This window comes from Alligator mississippiensis, chromosome 1, assembly GCF_030867095.1.
Source record: "Alligator mississippiensis isolate rAllMis1 chromosome 1, rAllMis1, whole genome shotgun sequence".
Classification (NCBI taxonomy): Eukaryota; Metazoa; Chordata; order Crocodylia; family Alligatoridae; genus Alligator; species Alligator mississippiensis.
In genome coordinates this window covers 243,998,903-244,018,170 of record NC_081824.1, presented here as the reverse complement: position 1 = coordinate 244,018,170, position 19,268 = coordinate 243,998,903, and the positions used below count along the sequence as shown (strand labels likewise).

The 19,268-nt window shown below is 48.4% G+C and overlaps 1 protein-coding gene across 1 annotated transcript; it reads right to left on the bottom strand.

The window, feature by feature from the left end:
- Positions 1–4,922: 4,922 nt before the first annotated feature.
- TPI1 (triosephosphate isomerase 1) lies at positions 4,923–10,139 on the bottom strand. Its single transcript, XM_006273393.4, has 7 exons — positions 9,968–10,139; positions 7,481–7,604; positions 7,283–7,367; positions 6,986–7,118; positions 6,574–6,659; positions 6,276–6,363; positions 4,923–5,581 (listed from the first exon to the last, which is right to left on the bottom strand). Exons 1-7 carry the CDS (start codon positions 10,077–10,079, stop codon positions 5,463–5,465), a joined length of 747 nt encoding a protein of 248 aa, XP_006273455.1. The 5' UTR covers positions 10,080–10,139; the 3' UTR covers positions 4,923–5,462.
- Positions 10,140–19,268: the final 9,129 nt, after the last annotated feature.

Sequence of the window (19,268 nt, the reverse complement as noted above, 5' to 3'; positions counted from 1 at the left end):
AATGGGCTGGTTTGTCCCTGGGGCAGTGTTGGAAGGCAGCAGGAGGGTGGCTGGGTTTGCTGGCAGCCAGAGAAGGCAGTGGGAATGGTGCACAGGGCGTTGGAAGCCTGGGCAGGCTTGCTAGCTGGCAGGGTGCTGCCCCAGCTCAGAGGCCCCTGATCCAACATTTCCCTGAGCTCATCCAGGCTTCCAGTGCCCTGTGCACTGTCCCCACTGCCTTCTCTGGCCGTCCTGCTGCTGCCTCCCTGAGCTGCTCCAGGGGCAAGCTACATGTTCTGGCAGCCAGGACAATGCATGGGGTGTTGGAAGCCCAGGTGGGAAGCATAGGATTGGGTGCCTCTGAACTGGGACAGCACCCAGTCAGCTAGCAGCCCACCTGTGCTGCCCTGCACCCCATGCACCATTCCCACTGCCTTCTCCGGCTGCCAGCAAACTCAACTACTCTCCTGCCACCTTCCTATGCTGCCCCAGGGGCAAGCCAACTTATTCCTCACTCCAGGTCAGGGAAAAGTTGGATTGGGCTGCATGCTGCCTCTGAACTGGGGCAGCACCAGACCTGTTAGCAACCCACCTGGGCAGCCCCAGGGGGTGACATCACCGTGAAGGGAAGGGCTGGGGCCCCTGGCAGCTCAGGGGCCGCTCAGCCCACTGGCAGCTCCCCCCCAGCCATGGGCAGGCTCCAGCTCTGACAAAAAAAAAAAAGGATCAGGCCGTAACGTGACGGAAAAAATTGAAATGGTGGGTTTCAATTAAAAACCCACCATTTCAATTTAGGGGGCATAGAATAAAACCCTGAGGACTAAACCCCTGTCACATGTACAAGTGCCCCTAGCTATCTTCAGGCTTGCATAACCCCTAGCCTATGGTGCCCGCCACAGATGCATTCCACAGGTCTGTCAGAAGTGGGTGTTGAGTTTGTTTGCTTCGTACATAAAAACTGTAGGGTTTGGAAATCTTTTTCCTTTGAAAATTCCCACTTCTCTCCTCCCATGCCCCACCTCCAAGGAAGGCTGGTTTTGTTACACTGACTATTCAGACTCCTCTTTTTTCTTTCCTATGCAGCTGCATATCCTATACTACTTGATTAGCTCTCTTGATTCCTTTCATTGTGAAAACATGTTTTTAAATAATTTGACTTTAATTTTGGATGCCAAAAATCTCTACACTAATACAGGAGCATCATTACTGCATGGCACTGTTACATGGCACAAATGCTTGGTGCTTTAACTGTGCTGTGCCATAATTTCCTAACATATTTGCTTATGTTTTACGTTCACCCTTTTAGCCATGAATGGTTTGTATTTGTAATTCTTGGCTTTGGGAAAGTTACAGTGTGCCTATAATGCAATCTAAGTAAATAAATGTAATAAATTAGTTAGATGTACTCTCAGCCTCAGCTCTATTTTAATGTCATATTTTACTTTTTTTCCCCATCAAGAGTCATGACATTTTTCTGCCCAAAAAGTCCATCCATTGGGCTGATAACATGGAGAAGGACTGATACATTTCTTCAGAATTCTCCCCGCCCCAAGTTGCCGTAAGGCCAGATGGAGTATGAAGTCTGCAGAGGCTGTATGCTTGCAGAGCTCACTGAAGAGAGTGGAAATAAGGCAGGGTGATCTGCCACTAAGAGATGTCCCAAAGGGCCCAAAAAACAAAACTGGTTCCCTTGTAAAGAACAGAATGCACAGGAGAGGACCAAGACAAGTGGGTGAAGCTCATTTTTCTCTAATGCATTATAACTCTCTCTCAGGTCCAGAGTTCAGTAAGTCTTGATCCCTTTTTGCATCTGAAATCACATTTTTGGCTCAGTGTGGGCTTATCCTGAGATACTTGCGTGCTGCTTCTGAACATACGCGTGAAAAGGCAAGGTATGTATTGCTTAGAAACTTCTGGTTGGAAAACATGAATCATCACCTCTTCATCAGCTCAGAACAGACGTGCATCGACACAGCTGTATGTGGGAGCCCGGGACTGGAAAAGCAGAGGAGCTGTGAGTCAGGATTTAAGTGGGCTAATGGAAAAGGGGGATGGTATTGAATATATTAAAATTGCCTGCACTTCTGCTTACTGGCCACCTGAGGGAACTCCAAGACAGTGTATCAGTTACTAGTCTAGACAAAGGCTAGAGCTCATAAAATAAAGAACCGCATTTCCATTTCCTATGGACTGGGTTAGGACACAGGATCCGTCTCCCACTTGGCAGTGCCTAATTGTGTCCAGCTCCCCAAGGAGTAAGAGTCTAGGACAGAAGAGACCTAGCATCTCCTGTAGAAAAAAAAACACTCAGGTATGCATAAACAAGAACACCACCCTGCCCCCCACCCTTGCCCTCATCCCCTCCCTCCCCAAATATACGCACACACTCCACCTTCCAGTCTTTCTGAAGGCAAGAGACCAGGACAAGGAACTGAACCCAGCTTTCTACAACCCACCACACCCTTTGAGCTCTCCTTTCCCCTCCATCTGGACAGAAGGCCCTCACTCCTGCCCTTCAGTCCTTACTTGCTGGTGGCAGCCAACTTCAGACAAGTCCATTCCAAAGTACCTCCTTACTGAAGAAGAATGGGGCAAGCTGAGGATCTTCTGCTGAGAAGCTATGCTCTAGGCCAGAGCAGTTGTACCAAAAAGGAAGAGGGAGGGACAGCAATAGAATAAAAAAAGGAATAGGAGCAAGAAAACTCTCCTGGACCAAATGGGGAGCTCCCACACAGCCAGCGCTCCAGCTGCCTTCCCTATAGCACTTCTCTCTGGGAGAGTTTACGGTTGCATCTCACATGGAGATGCAAGGTCTTCTATTTCTCAGTCAAATACCCTGAGGAAGAAAAGCGAGCCTGGCCAGTGACTTACCAAGACATGCAACGGTGCAGACCAGCTTTCTTCTGCCCCTCACAAGATGCCTGCTGGAGGGTCTTTAGCACTGATTCTGAAATTCTGCCTAGTTCCTAGCTGAGTTGTAGATTCTGCCACACTTCTAATGTGGTATAGCACCCAGTCAAGGAGAACTTAGCCCATTAGACCAAGGGTCTGAGGAAAGCAAGCTCAACTCACGGCCTGGGGCACTGCTGCAACAGAGGTTAATTTATGGGGAAAACCTGCTGTTTATACCCTACTTAAAATTTGTTCTGCCTGAGGGGCCAGAAGAGTTAAGTCTCCCTAGAGGTATTGTGACACGGGCATAGCTGGAACCACAACTGCTGCTTAGAATGCTGTGAGGAAGGAAGCAAGTCCGTGGTTTGAATGCCAACCCTGATGAAGAGAACGAACAGGGTCCAAAACTTTATTAGAAAATGTTAAAAATGACGGTTTACATGGCTCTGTAGAATTTAGTACACAAGGCTGCAGCTAGGGACTGCCTGCATCGTGAAAGATGTGGCAGGCAGTACCAGGATCTTGCACTTAGCTAAAATAGGGCCACTCTTCCAGCCCCCTAGAGGCAGCAATAGAAAATCATGGTAGTGTCAAACCAGAAATAGCAATGCTGTCCATGGAAAAAGGGCAGACTGGGCTTGGTTCCAACTGTGATGTAGCTGGGAGCATCCTCCCAGAGGCTGATACACAAATCTTTATGCAGCGGTAAGCACGCAGTAGAGGGGCAGAAGCAGTGCTAGGACGACAATGACATGCTTGCAGAGATAGTGCCTCTTAAGACAGAACAGAAGTAAGAGCAGTGGGCTCTCAGTGAGAACAAGGGATCCTTTCACAGCTAAGGGAGATTCCTATAAGGTACAAAGCTCTGAAACACAAGGGACTCCAAGTGAACCAGAAGACTGAGCCAACTTCATCTCCCTGTTCAACCTGAAAGAACCCTGCCATCTTTAGCCCTTGATTTCCTCTGCATCAGCTATGAAGCACATCATCTTGTACCAGCAAGATGGATGCACAGAAATGCTCAGGATGCTGCACAGGCCTCCCCAGGCCCTTAGCTGAAGACTTCTGCTTTGTCCTGTGCCTGCCCCTCCCACCCCATACCACCAACTCAATTAAGACACCACTCCAGCTGCCTTGCTATATACTGTGGGCAAAGACAAGTTGAGAGTTCTTTAACTCAAAAGGAGTCACAAAAACTCAGCTCCCCCAACCCTGCCAAGCATTTGCTTGTTTGCTGTCAAAACAAAATTACAAAAGGCACACAAATAGGGCCAGAGATGGTTTGTAGCAGGTGGGGAAGAGGAAGCAAGTCAGCTACCATCAATACATAGGAGCTAGTTTCTATAGGTACTCTATAATCCACTGCCTTGAGAGCAGCCCAGTCAGGACTGTGCACAGCTACAAGATGGAGGCAAGCAGAGATCCCATCTTCGTCAGAAAAGGAAGCAAGCCACTTCCCCATTCAGTGCACCCCAGACATTGCTACTGACTGTACGAGTGCAGCAAAAGGAATGCTGGAAGCATTTGTCCCAGTGGCCCTGTCCACATAAATACAGAGACCCGGATTAGGGCCTAACTAACCCCCCCTCCCCCAAGCTGCTGAAATGACCATAGTTGGTTCAGAGGCAATACCCCGGCAAGATAGACAGGAATGATAAACATGCGAGCTCTGTGGTTTGGGGCTGGCTGCAGACTCTAGCAGGCATTACTGGAGCACTTCCTTATCAAAATGTGACACTAATGTTACATGACTCAGGACTGAGGCTTCATCTCAGGAACTCTACAGGGGAAAAAAAACAAACCAAATACCTCACAACTGCAAGATGCAGATGGGAATCACAAGCTCCCTTTGCCCAAGATAAATCCGAATTAGAATCCCCAGAATGAGGCCAAGGCAGCTGCTCTGTCCAGCCTGCAGTAGGCCTCTATCAGTTGCACTTTCCATAGCAGTCATGACTTGTCAGAGAAGGGAGCTGCAATTTTTGCTGTAACCCTCCTTGGTACTCAACTGCTCCCTCCCAGTGAATGACAAACTCCTCCAGTACACACAGTTCATTTCTACTTGTTTCTGTTTATTGTTGGTGAAGGGAAACACAAGAGACAGGACATCTCACAATGATCTAAGCCCCCACAAGGCCTACCCAGCTTTCCTTCCAATTGGTCAGCACAAGATCCCAGCTGATGCACGAGGCAGCACTCCTCTGCTCTATGCCTCAGCACAAGCGACCACCTCAATGCAGCACTGCAGAGAACAGGGGAGTGGGGATGGGCAGACTGACACTGGACTCTGATTGATTTATGGGACACATAGGCAAATCTAGCAGACAGCCCCGCCATGAGTCCACCCAGTTTTGCCAAACCAAGGCAGAGTCTATTAAAACCCTGCCTCTTTAGAGAAAGGCTCTCCCACATCAATCAGAATCCAGTCCAGTGACTGTTTAGCAGCATGGTAGAAACTGTTACAGCAAGAGGGGAAAGAGTCTTGGGTGAGGCAATGGCAGGGAAGGGTGTGCATGGGAAGTTGTCTTAGTTTCTTTTTCTCCTCAGGGACAGGAAGGAGAAATTTCTCCCCATGGGCCTTAGGGACTGGTTCAGTGTTTTGCGTTGATAATATCCAAGAATTCAGGCTTGAGGGAAGCTCCACCAACAAGAAAGCCATCCAAGTCATGTTGGGAAGCTAGCTCCTTGCAGTTGGCTCCAGTCACTGAACCTACAAAGGGCATAAATTTCAAACAGGGGTCAGAAAAGTTTGGCCAAGGTCATAGTTGGGATAGGGAAAAGGGACTGGTCAGCTCTGGGCAAGAGGACAGGATAGAAGCCTTCATTTGTGCAGTAAATGTTCCCTCCTGGCAACAGATTAAGACTGGACTGGGGGCAGTCCGTCCCACTTACAATGCCCATGCTCTGCCCCCACCCCCTCTAATGTATAGCTGGTCACAAATGCAAAGAATCCAGGCCTTTCAAAAAGAGTGCTCCAGATCCTGTTGCACTCCAGTAATATTTGGTTCTTATCTAGCCCTTTTATCCATGCACATCAAAACAACTCTTATAAAAGTCAGCCCGTGTCACAATCCCCATCTTAAAAATGGGGAAACTGAGGCACAGGACGGTGATGACATTTATTCAAGACATCCCCCAGCAGGTCAATGGCAGAGCCTGGAACAGAACCCAGGCCTCCCAAGTCACACTCCCTCTGCCCATATCACTATGGAGCTTTCTGAAATACTACTGCTCTTTTCGAGAAGAAGCTGAACATTAACGCATTCAATCCTGTTCATAAAGACTCGTTTAGCACTGCAGCCAACAAGAGGTCCCTTAAGCTGTGCACTAGCCAAGCAGGGGGTGGGAAAGTCATATTGCTTTCTACACTGTAAAACTAGGGGTAGCAGGGACAAGTCGTTTACCTCCATAAATGATTCGAGTTGACTGAGCAACAGCTTCAGACACATGAGTTTTTAGCCAGCCCCTCAGCTTCTCATGAACTTCCTGGGCCTGTAAAAAAAACACGAAACAAAAAAAACACAGGAACTGCATTACTACAGCCAAAGTGGGACAGCAACCCCATGTAGGGCACAGCTGTTTTTGTTATGAAACCTTTGAAGTAGTTATGTGTGTATTCATTTTCCATCTTTCCAAGCAGAACCTTTTGGGACATGAGGGAAGTCTTGGATACCTAGCTTTGTTCTCTTGCCATATTCTTACCTGCTGGGGAGTCGCTGTTTTACCAGTTCCAATAGCCCAAACTGGCTCATAAGCCAAAACTACCTTGCTCCAGTCCTTCACATTATCTGGGGACAAGAGAGAGAAGCATGCCTTAATCTGGAGGGGAGGTACCACATCCACCTACTATCAAAGGGCACAGTTGAAGAAGCTTTTCTGGAATGCTACTGCCCTTTCTGGCAAAGATTAGATAATCAGATATTTGATGCAGTGCATACCAGACCCCAGGCACAAAGCCAGACCTGTTGCCCTCCTGGGGTAAGTTACCAACATTTTATAACATGCTTCCCTGAAGCTCAGACTGGTGGATTCTATGAATGAAGGCAGAAAGAGTTTTCAGCCCAAATACTCCCTCCCTTCATGGGACACAGACAAACAGCCAAAGCTTTCTTACCAGCAATAGCTTTGGTCTGTTCAAAAACCACTTTCTCTGTGATGCCAGCTTCTCTCTCATCCAGTTTCTCTCCAATGCAGGCAATCACACCAAGACCCTCAGCCAGGGCGTGAGCCACTTTCTGTCCAATCAGCTGGAAGGAGGACAGGAAAGGAAGAAAGCTTGAGCTATGGTCAGACTCACTCCCAGTGTTCACCTTCTAGGGCAGCTCTAGCCCCCTGCCCATGAAGATGTTAAAAGATAGTTTGTTTTCACCTCGCCCCAACCCTGCAAAAAAAAAAAAAAAAAATCACTCACCTCATCAGACTCTCCAAAAACATGCCTTCTCTCTGAGTGGCCAAGGATAACCCAGGTAGCTCCAACATCTTTAATCATGGCTGGGCTGAATGGGAAGAAAGGAGAAACATTAGTTTTGGGGTCCGTGTTGAAATGGGTACCTGTTGCAATAAGTTTCAGTTTCTGTTCCACCAGCTCCATCTGCGACTGCAGGCTCACCTAATCTCTCCTGTGAATGCTCCCTTTGGCACCTTGTAACAGTTCTGTGCTGCAACCCCGATCTTTGCATCTAGTTTCTGACGGGTGAAGTCAAGGTAGATGGAAGGGGCTCCACAAACCACCTCTGAAAGATAAAAGATGGAGTAAACCTCATGGGGAGCAGGCAGGGTGTCAGATCTGACCCACCCTCCAGTTGTAGAACTTCCCTTGCCCCCAGGTGCTCACCCCTACTCCAACCCATCTCTCAGCTCTGTTAAGCTGTAGCAACCCATCACAAGCCAGCTTTGTTGAATTTCAAGGACCCACTAGAGCAGGAGGGTTATTGCTGATGCAGTTTGATTTCCTTGCTCACAGAACTTAGGGGGAACACTGTCATAGGAAACCACTTCTCACATCTCTCAACAACAGGATGATGCAATGTTTCAGGTTTCCAAATCAGAGCAAAGGACCCCTGGGAACTGTCCAATTGAAAGTTGTTCTTTTCTTTCTGCAGATAGTTTAGATGAATTGAGAGTAAGGAGGGGAGCACTGACTTGCACAGGGGATTATAAGTGTAACTGGGAGCCAGGAAGGCCAAGATAAAGGGGGAACAGACACAGTGACAGGAAAAAGGTGGTCAGGAACCATTACCCAACACTGAGGGGACTGGGAATCTTAAGGAATCATTACTCCATGAAAGGGAGCAGAAGCCCCACTGTTCAGGTCCCTGAAGAGTAGAGCTACAAGTCCTGAACTACATGTATCCCAGTGAAGCTTCAATTATCCCTACAGCTACACAGTACAGCTTGTCCCACTACAGTAACTAAAGAGCTGTCCGGCTGATGCTTCTCGGACACTGAACTTGGGGAAACCACCACTGCAGCACTCTCTTGTAGACAGTGTGTTCACCTTCCCTGCACACGAGTGGAGGCCAGAAAAGGTGGAGACAGAAGGGATGCTGCTGCCAAGTGAAGGAAAACATAAAAATTAGATGCAAAACAGGGAGGGGCAGGGGGTTCTTCCACTGGGCAGGTCTGATCCTGTCCACTGAACACACAGGCTTCAATCACTACCAAGGCAAGCATGGAGCTTAGAGTCTGGGTGCAGGAGCCATGTTATAACACTGCCTATCTGCATACATATGGAGCTCTGCCATCTAGTCTGTGTACCAGGATGAGACAGGATGCCTACCCCAAACAGGGACGTTATAGTCCCAGCCAGCCACCCACTTTGAAGGCAGCAGCAAGGAAGCCTACAGTACTCAGCACTGCCCTCTCCAAAAAAGGAGGGGGTTGTGATAGTTTCAGGGAGAGTACCTGCAACTAATAGCCCCAGGGGCTGCCCCAGCTCCCCTCCCCTCTGGCCTTTAGAAGGGGGAGAGGGGGGAGGGAATCTGGTTTCCAACACCAAGTACAGTAGCCGATATTTTTAGCCCAGTCACCATTGGTTATATTTAGGCTTCCATCTCCTCACAGCCCTTTGACATTTCTTCAGGGTGCCTCCCGCAGAATAACAGCTCCCCCAGCCCCATCTAGCCCTTTCTGAGGAGGCAGGAGGCAGACATCCAAAGAGAAGGAAGATTCCATGAGTCCTGCTCTTCCCCTGCTGGCCTGGAGCCAAGATGTCCCAAGGACACCAAGAGGAGGAGCAGGAGCCCAGCTAAAGTTGTGAACACAGGATATCAAGCAACCCTCAGGGAGATGGGGGCAGAAGCCCTGTGTAAGGGAGCACAAAGCCTGGGCTGGGAGGGAGGACCAGGCCAGATATGTGCACAAAGCTGAAACAACATAACTAAGCCTGGTTTTAACTGTACTGGTTTAACTCAATTAGCATTGGAACCAAAGCAATGTCAAGTCCTAGAGCAGTGATCCCTGGCCAGGTTCCCACAGCACCCTGGGGTGCCTTGAAGTAGGTTCAGGGTGCCGTGCCATGCTCTAGAGCATGCCAATGTGACTCCCAATGATTTCAAGTAGGAAGCCGTGGTGCTAAACCGATTTTGCCCTGTGGGTTTTGGAGTCTTCTGCCACCAGACGTGCCCTGCTCCTCTTCCACTGGGAAACATGGAAGAGGCCAAGAGCTGGAATTTCCTCAGGCCTGCCTGCAGCCCAGCAAGGGCAGCCTGGAGTCTCAGAGGCTTGAGAGCTGCTGCCCTAAAGGGAAGGGAAGCGAGGCCAGCCCCAGCCCCAGCCCAGGAGAGCAGGGACCTGGGCGAGCCACGTGCCAACTTAGGAAGTCCTGTCCCGCAGAGAGCCAGGGCGAGGCAGAGGAGCGGGTAGCTCCAGCCCAACCCTACCTACCCCCGCCCAGCCGCCCCACGATGGGGCAGCGCCAGCCCGTGTGAGCCGGACGGGCGCCGCCACAGCATCCCCGGGGCCGGGAGGAAGCAGCAGCCGGCGGCGGCGTCACGTGGGCCGAGGCGAGCCAGGGCGTACGTGCGGCGCGGCACAGCGCGGAGACCCGCCCCGCGAGTGGCTGCAGGGCCGGGATGCCGCGCTGCGCGGCTCTCACCGGTCTCGGCGGGGATCTTGCCGCCGTTGAGGGTGTGGATGAGCTCGCCCAGGCTCTTCTTGTCGCCGTTCATCTTCCAGTTCCCCCCCACGAAGAACTTCCTGGGCGCCATAGCTGGAGCGGAGCAAGTAGGACGACGGCTCAGGACGAGGCAAGGTCAAAAGCTCCGCGCAGTCGCCACTGCCGCGCTTTTATAGGCCGGCTGGGCAGCCCCGCCCCGCGTTCCATACGCCCCGCCCCCGGGGCGTTTCCCAGGGGGAGAGAGCGGCCCCTGTCCGCGCTGGAAGACCCCGCGCATCCTGTTCCCTCCCGCTGCCCCGCGCTTCCTTGCTTTGGGGGACACGAGGTTCCTGCACCGCCCTTGTGCGTGTGCGCTCACCTGCCTCTGCCTGGGTCTCAGTGACGAATGATTGCCTGCCCCACCTCACAGGTTGTCATAGCCCAAGAAGCCCTGCTGGGCAATAGGCAGGCTACCAGGACATGGGGGAGAGGGTGCAGTTAGCCCACGAAGCACGGGGGGCTGAGGGGGCCCTTCAAAAGACACTTGTGGCACCCCTAGGTGCCCAGCACCCTGGTCGAGTATCACTAGGCAGTGCAAATCTGTGTTGTCTTCTGCTCACGTTATACACAGAGCTTTTTTTTTTTTTTGGGGGGGGGGGGCTGTGTTGGTTTTTTCAGCTACCTGATTTTACTGCCTAACTCCTGGAGACATTCAGGAGACCCAGGACTGCAGACCACCTGGGGTGGAGCACGCCTGCCTGCTGTGGAAGCTGGAAGCAGCAAGGGGGTGGTCAGGGGCTGGAACAAGGAGTCTCTCCAGAAGTGGAGGGACCCAAGGCAGTGGGGCAGGGTGCTTCTTCAGCAGGGCGGCCAGGAGGCATAGGGGAGCTTTCACTAGGAGGCTTGTCAGGTGCATGGAACCTTACCTGTGTCCAGCAGTGGCCATGGTCTACGTCAAGGGCTTCAAACATGCAGCACGTGGGCCAGATCTAGCTTAGAGCATCTCTATCCAGCCTGGTGGGCAACAGGCAGGCTACCAGAAGTTGGGGGCATGTAGCCTGCTAGAGAACGCAGAGCCCTCTAGCTGTGCTGGCCCATAGCCCTCAACAGCAAGGTTAGTGCACCACATTTGCCTCTGGACACACCTACAACTCCAGACATCTGCCAGCTCCTCAACAATTTGGTGAGGCAGGTACACATGGGTCTGAGGCTGCTCCTGGACCCTGGCCCTGGGCCCCCTCTGCATGATTGCTGTTGAAGTAGTTGAGGTCAGCAATGTGGCCAGAGCTGAAGCATCCTGGGGGCTGGGTAGCCAACACTACCAACAGGATGCAGGAGCATGTCCTTGGCCTCTCTCTGGCCTCAACACAGTCCTCCATTAAGAGTCCCCCTCAACCCCCAGCCTAGTACTGCTCCAGGATCCCAGGGCCCCTTATCTATGGTCCAGGTTTCAATTGGCTGCAAAGTAATGCAGCAGAAGCAGTAGCACTTGCCAATGCAGCTGAATCCTGCTAGTTGTACTTTTTGCATAATTACATTTATTTTTCTATTTGGTCTTGGAAAACCACTAGATGCCCAGAGGAACAGGACAGATTTGCTCCGGGGTATAAATGGCCACTGTGCATTTCCAGAGATGACTAGGATCTCTGTGGAGGAGCATGCTTAGTGGCTGTGGGTACAAGTTACCTGGCTGATGTGTACTGCAGTAGTAAACAGCCAAGTAAGTGCCATTCAATTCTGAAAAAAGTGAATTAGTGCTGCACTTAAGACAGATACCAGAAAAACAGCCTGTAAGTGGCACTTAAGCACCCACATCATGAAATACGATTCTGCCCAAAGCCTCTTCACTGGCCCCCGACTCCTGTTTTAAAAACCACCCTCTGATCAGCCAACAAGTCTAATAGAAGTCAGCCTTTAACTGTGCTTGGCAGTTCCAGATGTAGCAGAGAAAGTGGGGCTTGTGCCAGACTCCACAGTGAAACTTTAGAGGACCTATTATGGAATGAGTGGCCTACACAGGGTGACCTGTCTCTTCCTTTTCATCAGTAGTATCAAAATGCCTTTGTTAAAAAAAACTTTGTGTCCCCTACTCAAAGCTTGATTACAAACCAATGGCCAGCTCCTTTGCAAACAAACTTGATAAATGGATATAATACAATTAACTAATTGCCCATCAAGAATGACCGGGAATGAGGGAAGCATGCCGCCCCCCCTGTCCAAGCCTCCGGGCCTGTTTCCACCCTACTTCCCCTTCAGGTCCAGGCCCATCTCCCCCCCACCCCCCTGGCCTATGTCCACCTGCCTCCCCTAAAAGGTTCCGAAAAATGTATAGATGATATTGTTATATCCTCCAGGCCCATCTTCTCATCTTATACCCCATGTCAATCCACTCACCTTTCTTTAGAGCAAACAGGTAGTTGCTGTCACACTAGACATCACTTACTGTATTGTTCTGTCATTCACAGGTTTCTACTAGGGCCTGATGCTTTCACCCCCTCCTCCAAACCCTGACCATTCAGTTACAAACAGACATCACCCTTGTCCCAAGAGAAAATATTCCCCCCCCCGACAAAATGTGAGCATTCAGATGTCACAGGACAAAGCCCCCAAAAGGTTCTTAGGATAAGAGGTGCTGACAGTTTGTCCTGTGCTATCACAAAGGATGTCTGAATGGTTGTCCTGTGACAGCAGTGGGATCTGCTACTGCTGATGTAGTTTAGAGACTACCATGCACCTATACCACACATGACCAGGCCTGAGGTGCCTGTTTCTGCTACTCAAGCATATCCTCTACCAGCCTGGATCGCCTAACAGGCTGTTACATTCCCCGCTTTCCCCCTGCCATCTGGATTCTCTAGGCTGGGGTGGCCAACCTGTGTCAAGCATGTCACAAGCAGCACAGAGGGTTCTTGTGGTGCACAGCAGATAACAGACTGGGCAGGGAGCAGAGGACATCCAATCAGACCACAGAATAGCAACCAAAAGCAGCAGATTGGGTATGGGAAGGGGATGGGAGTGGCACTTGGGGAGGGTGTGGAGCTCATCTTGTGCCATCCCTGCCAAAAAGGTTGGCTCCAGGAACACTGGACTTTCCTCAGCCAGAGGCTTCACAACCTCTGTGGACATAATGATTCCCACTAGTTTTTAAAAGCCATGACCTGGGCCTGTCTTACTCTTAACATACTACAAAGCCCCAGAGATGTTTTCATCAGTAGGCATACACACTTGGGAGTTGCTTGGTTTTTTTCCCCCAAGGTTGTCATCATCACTGTAACATCATCTACAAAAGCAACTGCTTTAGGAAAAATGGACTCAGGGTGCAGGTCACAGAACATGCTCTCTGCCTCGATGCCCTCCCTGTCATATGGCAAAAAAGTACAATACCAGGCTAAGATACACGCCTGTCTCACCTTTGGTCACAAAAGAATTGGGTTTGTGCCATCAATCTGTAATTCAGTAGCTTACTTGTGTCAGCACAAAGTTTGAAGAGAAAGTGGCATCTTGTATTTCTTTTATACCCCTTACAAACAGCCATGAGCCACTCCATCAAAAGGGCTTACCTCTGGCCTAATAAACAAATACATCCTTTCCTTTGGCCTCTTGCTCTGCTTTAAACACCCATCTCAAAGCTCAGAGCTGACAGTTTCAGCAGCATCTTCCTTTAACCATGCTTTACCAAGCCAAGTGCATCAAGGAACAATGCACCTCCTCCCCCCCCAATAGTGTCTGCAGCAACACCTATGAAAATGATCTTAACATCTGTTTGTTAGTGAAAATATCTATCCCCCTTTTGTAAACAGAATCAACATTCCTGTTGTATCATTTCTACATCTTTCTGTGAATCTTTGACTCTTGTGCTTTTACACAAGCTAGAGAACTATTCCTGCACTGCACTTGGCATACTTATAAGGTCTGTTTTAAAGACCCCCCCTCCCCAAACAATGGTCAGATACACCTGTGGGCTCTGTTGTGTCCTGCATGAGTCCCTTTCTTTATACCAGTGATTCTCAAACCAGGGTGCCATGGCACCCAGAGGTGCCCCAAGATCCTTTCAAGGGTGCCATAAGATGCTGTATAATATTAGCACTGTTTGGTGTGCAAACATGTTCACAAGATAAATTCAGAGATTTCAAATCGGAATCCATAGTGTTAAAAACATTCTGGCCTGCTATAGTGTTTCTGAGTTCTTTGCAACAGAATTGCTCTGGTATTTTTCTGTAGTCAAAAAAAGTGTGTTAAAGAGCTGGCATTTTCTGAGGGGGGCCTCAAATGTAATATAACAGGTGCATAGACTCTAAAAATGTTGAAAACCACTGTCTTTCATAAAGCTTCTGTAGCCTAGATTTATGCCCCAATCTAAAAAGAGCAATGACTTGTGGCAGAGGAAAAAGAGTATGTTATCTCAATCCCAAGGCTATGCAAGGCTCTACCAAAGCCAACAATCCCTCATTAAGGAGATCTTTGAGGCCTGCAGCACCTTTCCCTTCCTTTCCAGAACTTAGCTTTCCCACAACCTCCACTTGTGATGCCCATTTTAATATATCTTAAACCCCACTATTTCACCTGCTTTCTTACATATCCAGAGGGGCACCTTGTGGCCTCAGGGGGCAAAATACACATTTTCTGTTATCCTCAGTATCCAACCATAGCTGTTCCCTTCTAAGACAAACCCCTTCCCTGTGCTCCTGCTTGCCACAAGTAATTAATGTGTACCCAGCTGTCAGACATCACTGCTGACTACATCTGTATCGTTACATGGGCACAAAAGTGCAAAATGAACAGACACCAGGCACTTACAACATGTCTTTGACTACCCAATGTACAAGATACACACTCTCTCATCAGCAATGCTCACAGAGCTAGGTCAACAGATAAGCTGGTGGGGATGCCACATGCCATGTAAATCACAAAACTATACTTGCTTGTCCCTATTCCCAACTCGCTCAGAACTTCATCCTACTGGGGCTAATATAACTGCATGGAGTTTTAATCAGTTCTCCAGTAATTCATGCCAGACCAGATAAGAAATTGTTGCTTTTGATCCTTGGCCTCAGGTGCAGAAATGCTTCTAAGAGCTGTCAGTCTCCCTTGCCCAAAGGCATGAGCTACCCCAAAATGTTTCTAATCAATTCATTTATCCTAAAGTGAAAGGTCTGTCTCTCAGTGCCCCAGCAGTTGGATCGTTGCCACCAGGTCCCATAGGGGAAACTGCATCCCCTTCAGCATCAGCTTCCCCACTAAGGCATTTCCCCCCAGCACCTGAGTGACTGCATAGCACAATCAAAACTATGAACTTTTCATCAGCTAAATCAGCTCTGTCTGGAATAGGCCTAACACTGGCTGCCTGTCTTCCTCTTGGAGAGTGCCATTCCGTCACTGCTAGCCTCCTGCCTTTCCTGTCTAGAAACATGAATTCTACCATGTGCTCATGTCCTCTTTTGTTGTTCTTCCCCACATTTTCATCGAGTCTCCCCCACCATGAGATCTCTTGCCTCCTCTGGTTGTGCCTTTCTTCTGGTGTGGTAGAGGCAAGGAAGAAAGAGATGGAGGGGAAATGGGGGAACTGCCCACCACCTTTATCTTCACAGCTTGATATCAGTGCCCTATGACAGGAGAATAGCATGTATAGTGCCTATTTTTTTTAAAAAGGGACAAAAAAGTGGTCCAGGTACAGGCCTGTCACCTTACTTCAGTGGTAGCTAAGGTCTTAGAGCAATCCTAAAGAATAGTCATAAGACACAAGGAGTAAAAAAAAAAAAAAAAAAAAAAAAAATGTTTTGCCAGCTTTTGATCAAAGCATTTGATAAGAGCATGATAGTGCCAGACTACTGTCTAATTACATTTAATGTCTAATTTAATGGCAAGGACATTTCTTGGATAAGAAGAATGCAGTGTACTCATTTATTTAGACTTAATTTAAGTTTTTGATATTATGTCTCATGGGAAAATAGTTGCTAGCATGGTGAGGTGGGGACCAGCGCTACTGCTGTGAGGTGAGTAAGGCACTGGCTCAAAGGGAGACTCCAGCTGACTACCCTGAAAAAGTAAACTGTGTAACTGGAGAACATTTGCCAGTGCTGTTCTATAGGGATTGGTCCTGGATGACTCCTGTTTATCATTTTTATTAGGTACCTCCATACTGGAACTAGATGCATCTTGATAAAATTGGGAGGGGGCATTGCCAATGCAGAAGAGGACCAGATCATTATATAAGATGTAGATAATCTTGTGCATAGAGCATGAAAAGTGGAATGACGCTTAATAACCCAAAGTGCAAAGTCATGTACTTAAGGATCAATTATAAGTACTGGCAGTAAAATGGGGGTGCAGAGATTGAAGTCAACAAGGGAAGATAGCAATCTGGGTGTACTGGTTGATTGCAAGATGACTGAACTGCCAGTTTGACATACCTATGAAAAAATGCCAGTGCAATCCCTAGGATTTGTTATGTTGGTAGATTTGCTAGAGACAAGGGGGCACTAATAGAATGTAATGGTAAGACCCCATTCAGAAGAACCCAGTGAGCAGTTCTGGTTGCCAGTGTTCCAAATGGATAAGCTTAAACTGGAATGGATACAAAGAAGGGCCACTAAGATGGTTAAGGACTTTTTCTTACAAAAACATAGAAGAGCTTGGCTTGTTGAATTTAAAATGGAGATTGAGAGGATATCTGATCATCAACCTTTCTTTACAAATACCTTCACAGGGGGAATACTGGGGAAGGAGAAAAACATTTTCAACTGAACAGCCCCCCTCCCTCCCACCCCCATTGGCTAAGAGCTGGCTATGTAAAAATTTAGAAATTATCTTCTAATTTCCCATTTCTAGTCTACCTAGCAGCATCATGAAGCTTTGGAATGGTCTCCTGAGCTGAGCAGTGGGGGCAAAGAACCTGAACTCAGTAAGATCATGGAAGGGAGGGAATGACAGGACAGAGATTCTTGGTTCAACAACCCTTTTTTACTATGTGGTAAGTGTCTGGCAATATCATGCTATGGGGCCTTTGCTGGTTGCCTGTAGAAGCAAGGAAGGAAACTTTTTTCTTCTCTCAAATGATAGTGACTTCTGGAGGAAGAGGGGACTGCATACCTCTTAAGCATCAGGATTTTGGCTACAGCAAAGGCCAGGGTACACTGATGTACAGGGTAAACTGCCACTTAAAAAACCTAAGCTTCCTGGCTGGAGCACCTTGGTCTTCTTCCGAGGATCACAAGTAATCAAATTTGTGGTCAGGAAGAAAACCTCTTCCTAAGTCAAAATAGCAAGGACTGTGCGATTTTTTAAAATATTCTTCTGCAGAAAAGGAGGGGATGGTCCTCTTTCTAGAATCTTCTGAGCAGATACTAACCATTTCCCTGCAAGTGCAGTGGCAGGATGCTGGCAGGTGTCTCCTTCAGTTCTGCCTGTGGCATGCTGTAGGGCAGTCTTGGTGCTTCTGGTATTGTGCCACAGACTTCTGTACAACAATTTGAAGTGGCAATTTTGGGAATTCTGAAGGCAACCAACTGCTTATGAACCCAGGGGACTGCTCTCTATGGCCCAGGAAAGGCCCCCTCCAATCTTACATTTGTAAGGTGATCTGTTGCAGCAGTGAGTTGTACCTGCTCTGTCCTGCAGCAAATACAAGCTAACCTCCAAGAAGTTATCAGTTATTTCATTCTGAAGTAAGCTGCCTTGGTGCAGCTTAGAACAGGAGCAGACATGCAGAATGATTACAACAGCTGAGCTGACACATTCAAGAGCAGTAAATCCCCTCTCCTGCCCCCTTTTAGATCAGTACAATCGTTTCATCTGTCTACAACCTGAAACAACTTGCCCTGCTCCATGCCTGTTTCCAGCTCTGTAAAGCAAGATAACAGTACTGTCACTATCAGACTCACCCTCTCAGCAATGATGGCTTCATTTTTTGAAGCCAAAGATTTTAAAAGCTGCTTAAGTATTTTCAATGGCTCCAGGTACACCATCATCCTTCTCAGTTTCTCGAGGTAGCTCATTTTCTCTACAAGAGACAGCTCCAGGGGACTCGTATCAGACCAGAAGAACGTACTCTGTTCAGCAATCTTAATAGGAAAGTTGGCCTTTCCTCCAACACTGTTAGAAACCAGAGAATGGAACAAGCTTGCAATGTGGATCCCAGCCACTTGCTCCACTGCTATACAACACTACACAATCCTCAATTCACAGACAATAAAAGAGCTTCTGTCTCTGCTCCACTGTGTGCAGTAAGGGGAAAAAAACAACAAGAAAAGGAAGTCAGACTGGCTCAGAAGGAGACTGTGGCTTATGTCCTTGAAGATAGGGGACAGAAGTGACAAGAAATAATGTCCAGAGTGTATTCTACATGATTCCTTTATGGCTGGCTAGAACATAGAAATCCAGACGCACTTTCCAGCTCCAGAATGCTGCTAGACAAAATAAGCTTTTCTACCATGTTGGAAACCACCCACATCATCTTCCTCCTGCAAAGAGGAGGAACAAACCACCTACAGTAGTTGGGAAGAGAGAGTTACTCAAGATCAACCAAAGGTAGGGCTTTGAATGAGGAGACCTGTAGCAGAGTTGAAGTAACTGGTACTTGGCGCAGGCTGTATATACTTCTTTCCCAGACCTGTGGAACGGCACTCTGTGCCCAAAGGTTTGTCTAACCTCTTACCCAATTATTAAGTTGATTTAATAAAAGCGATCACCTAACAAATGTGTCTGCTGCAGACCTGGCTTTTCCAACAGAAAACCAATACAGAACACAGAGGTTCACAATGACCAGGGCTGCCCTGAGGAGCAGCTGCAAAAGCTGTGTTTTGCACACACGGATTCCTCAAGGGATGTGCCTCTATTCCTTACTATTGAAACAGCAATCACCAAATCCCAAACCTGGAAGAATGTGGATTATTATAGCCAAGACACTGTAGACTACTTACTGCAGCCATGATCACTTGGGCATCAACAAGCAGCAAAGCCGAAAAAATTTGCAGCTGCAGACTAACCTTCACAGTCTTGGGACAGACACCCTTTCTGGCTGGTTAATAAATCTGGTGCAACCCATAAGGAGCACAACCTTGTGCACTTCTCTTAACAGATGCATCTCTTGCAAGCTAAGGCACCATGGGAGAAAGGGGGTGGGAGTGGGGCTGAAGGAATCACATCAGTTTTATTTTGAAGTTTTATACCTAGACTGTATTAGACCAAGACGTATAAACTGGGGTACAGGAGAACTGCCATTGGTAGAGTGAACATTATACACCGAGCTTTGAGTTTTGGTGAGGAGAGAGCTCAGAGACCCTCAGCTAATAAAGCCCATCAA

Excerpts from the sequence above, each read along its gene's own strand:
- TPI1 (XM_006273393.4), bottom strand. The coding sequence starts at position 10,079 with ATGGCGCCCAGGAAGTTCTTCGTGGGGGGGAACTGGAAGATGAACGGC. Across the intron at positions 7,605-9,967 it reads CAAGATCCCCGCCGAGACCG|AGGTGGTTTGTGGAGCCCCT; the intron begins GTGAGAGCCGCG and ends TTTATCTTTCAG. Across the intron at positions 5,582-6,275 it reads AACTCGAATCATTTATGGAG|GTTCAGTGACTGGAGCCAAC; the intron begins GTAAACGACTTG and ends TGCCCTTTGTAG.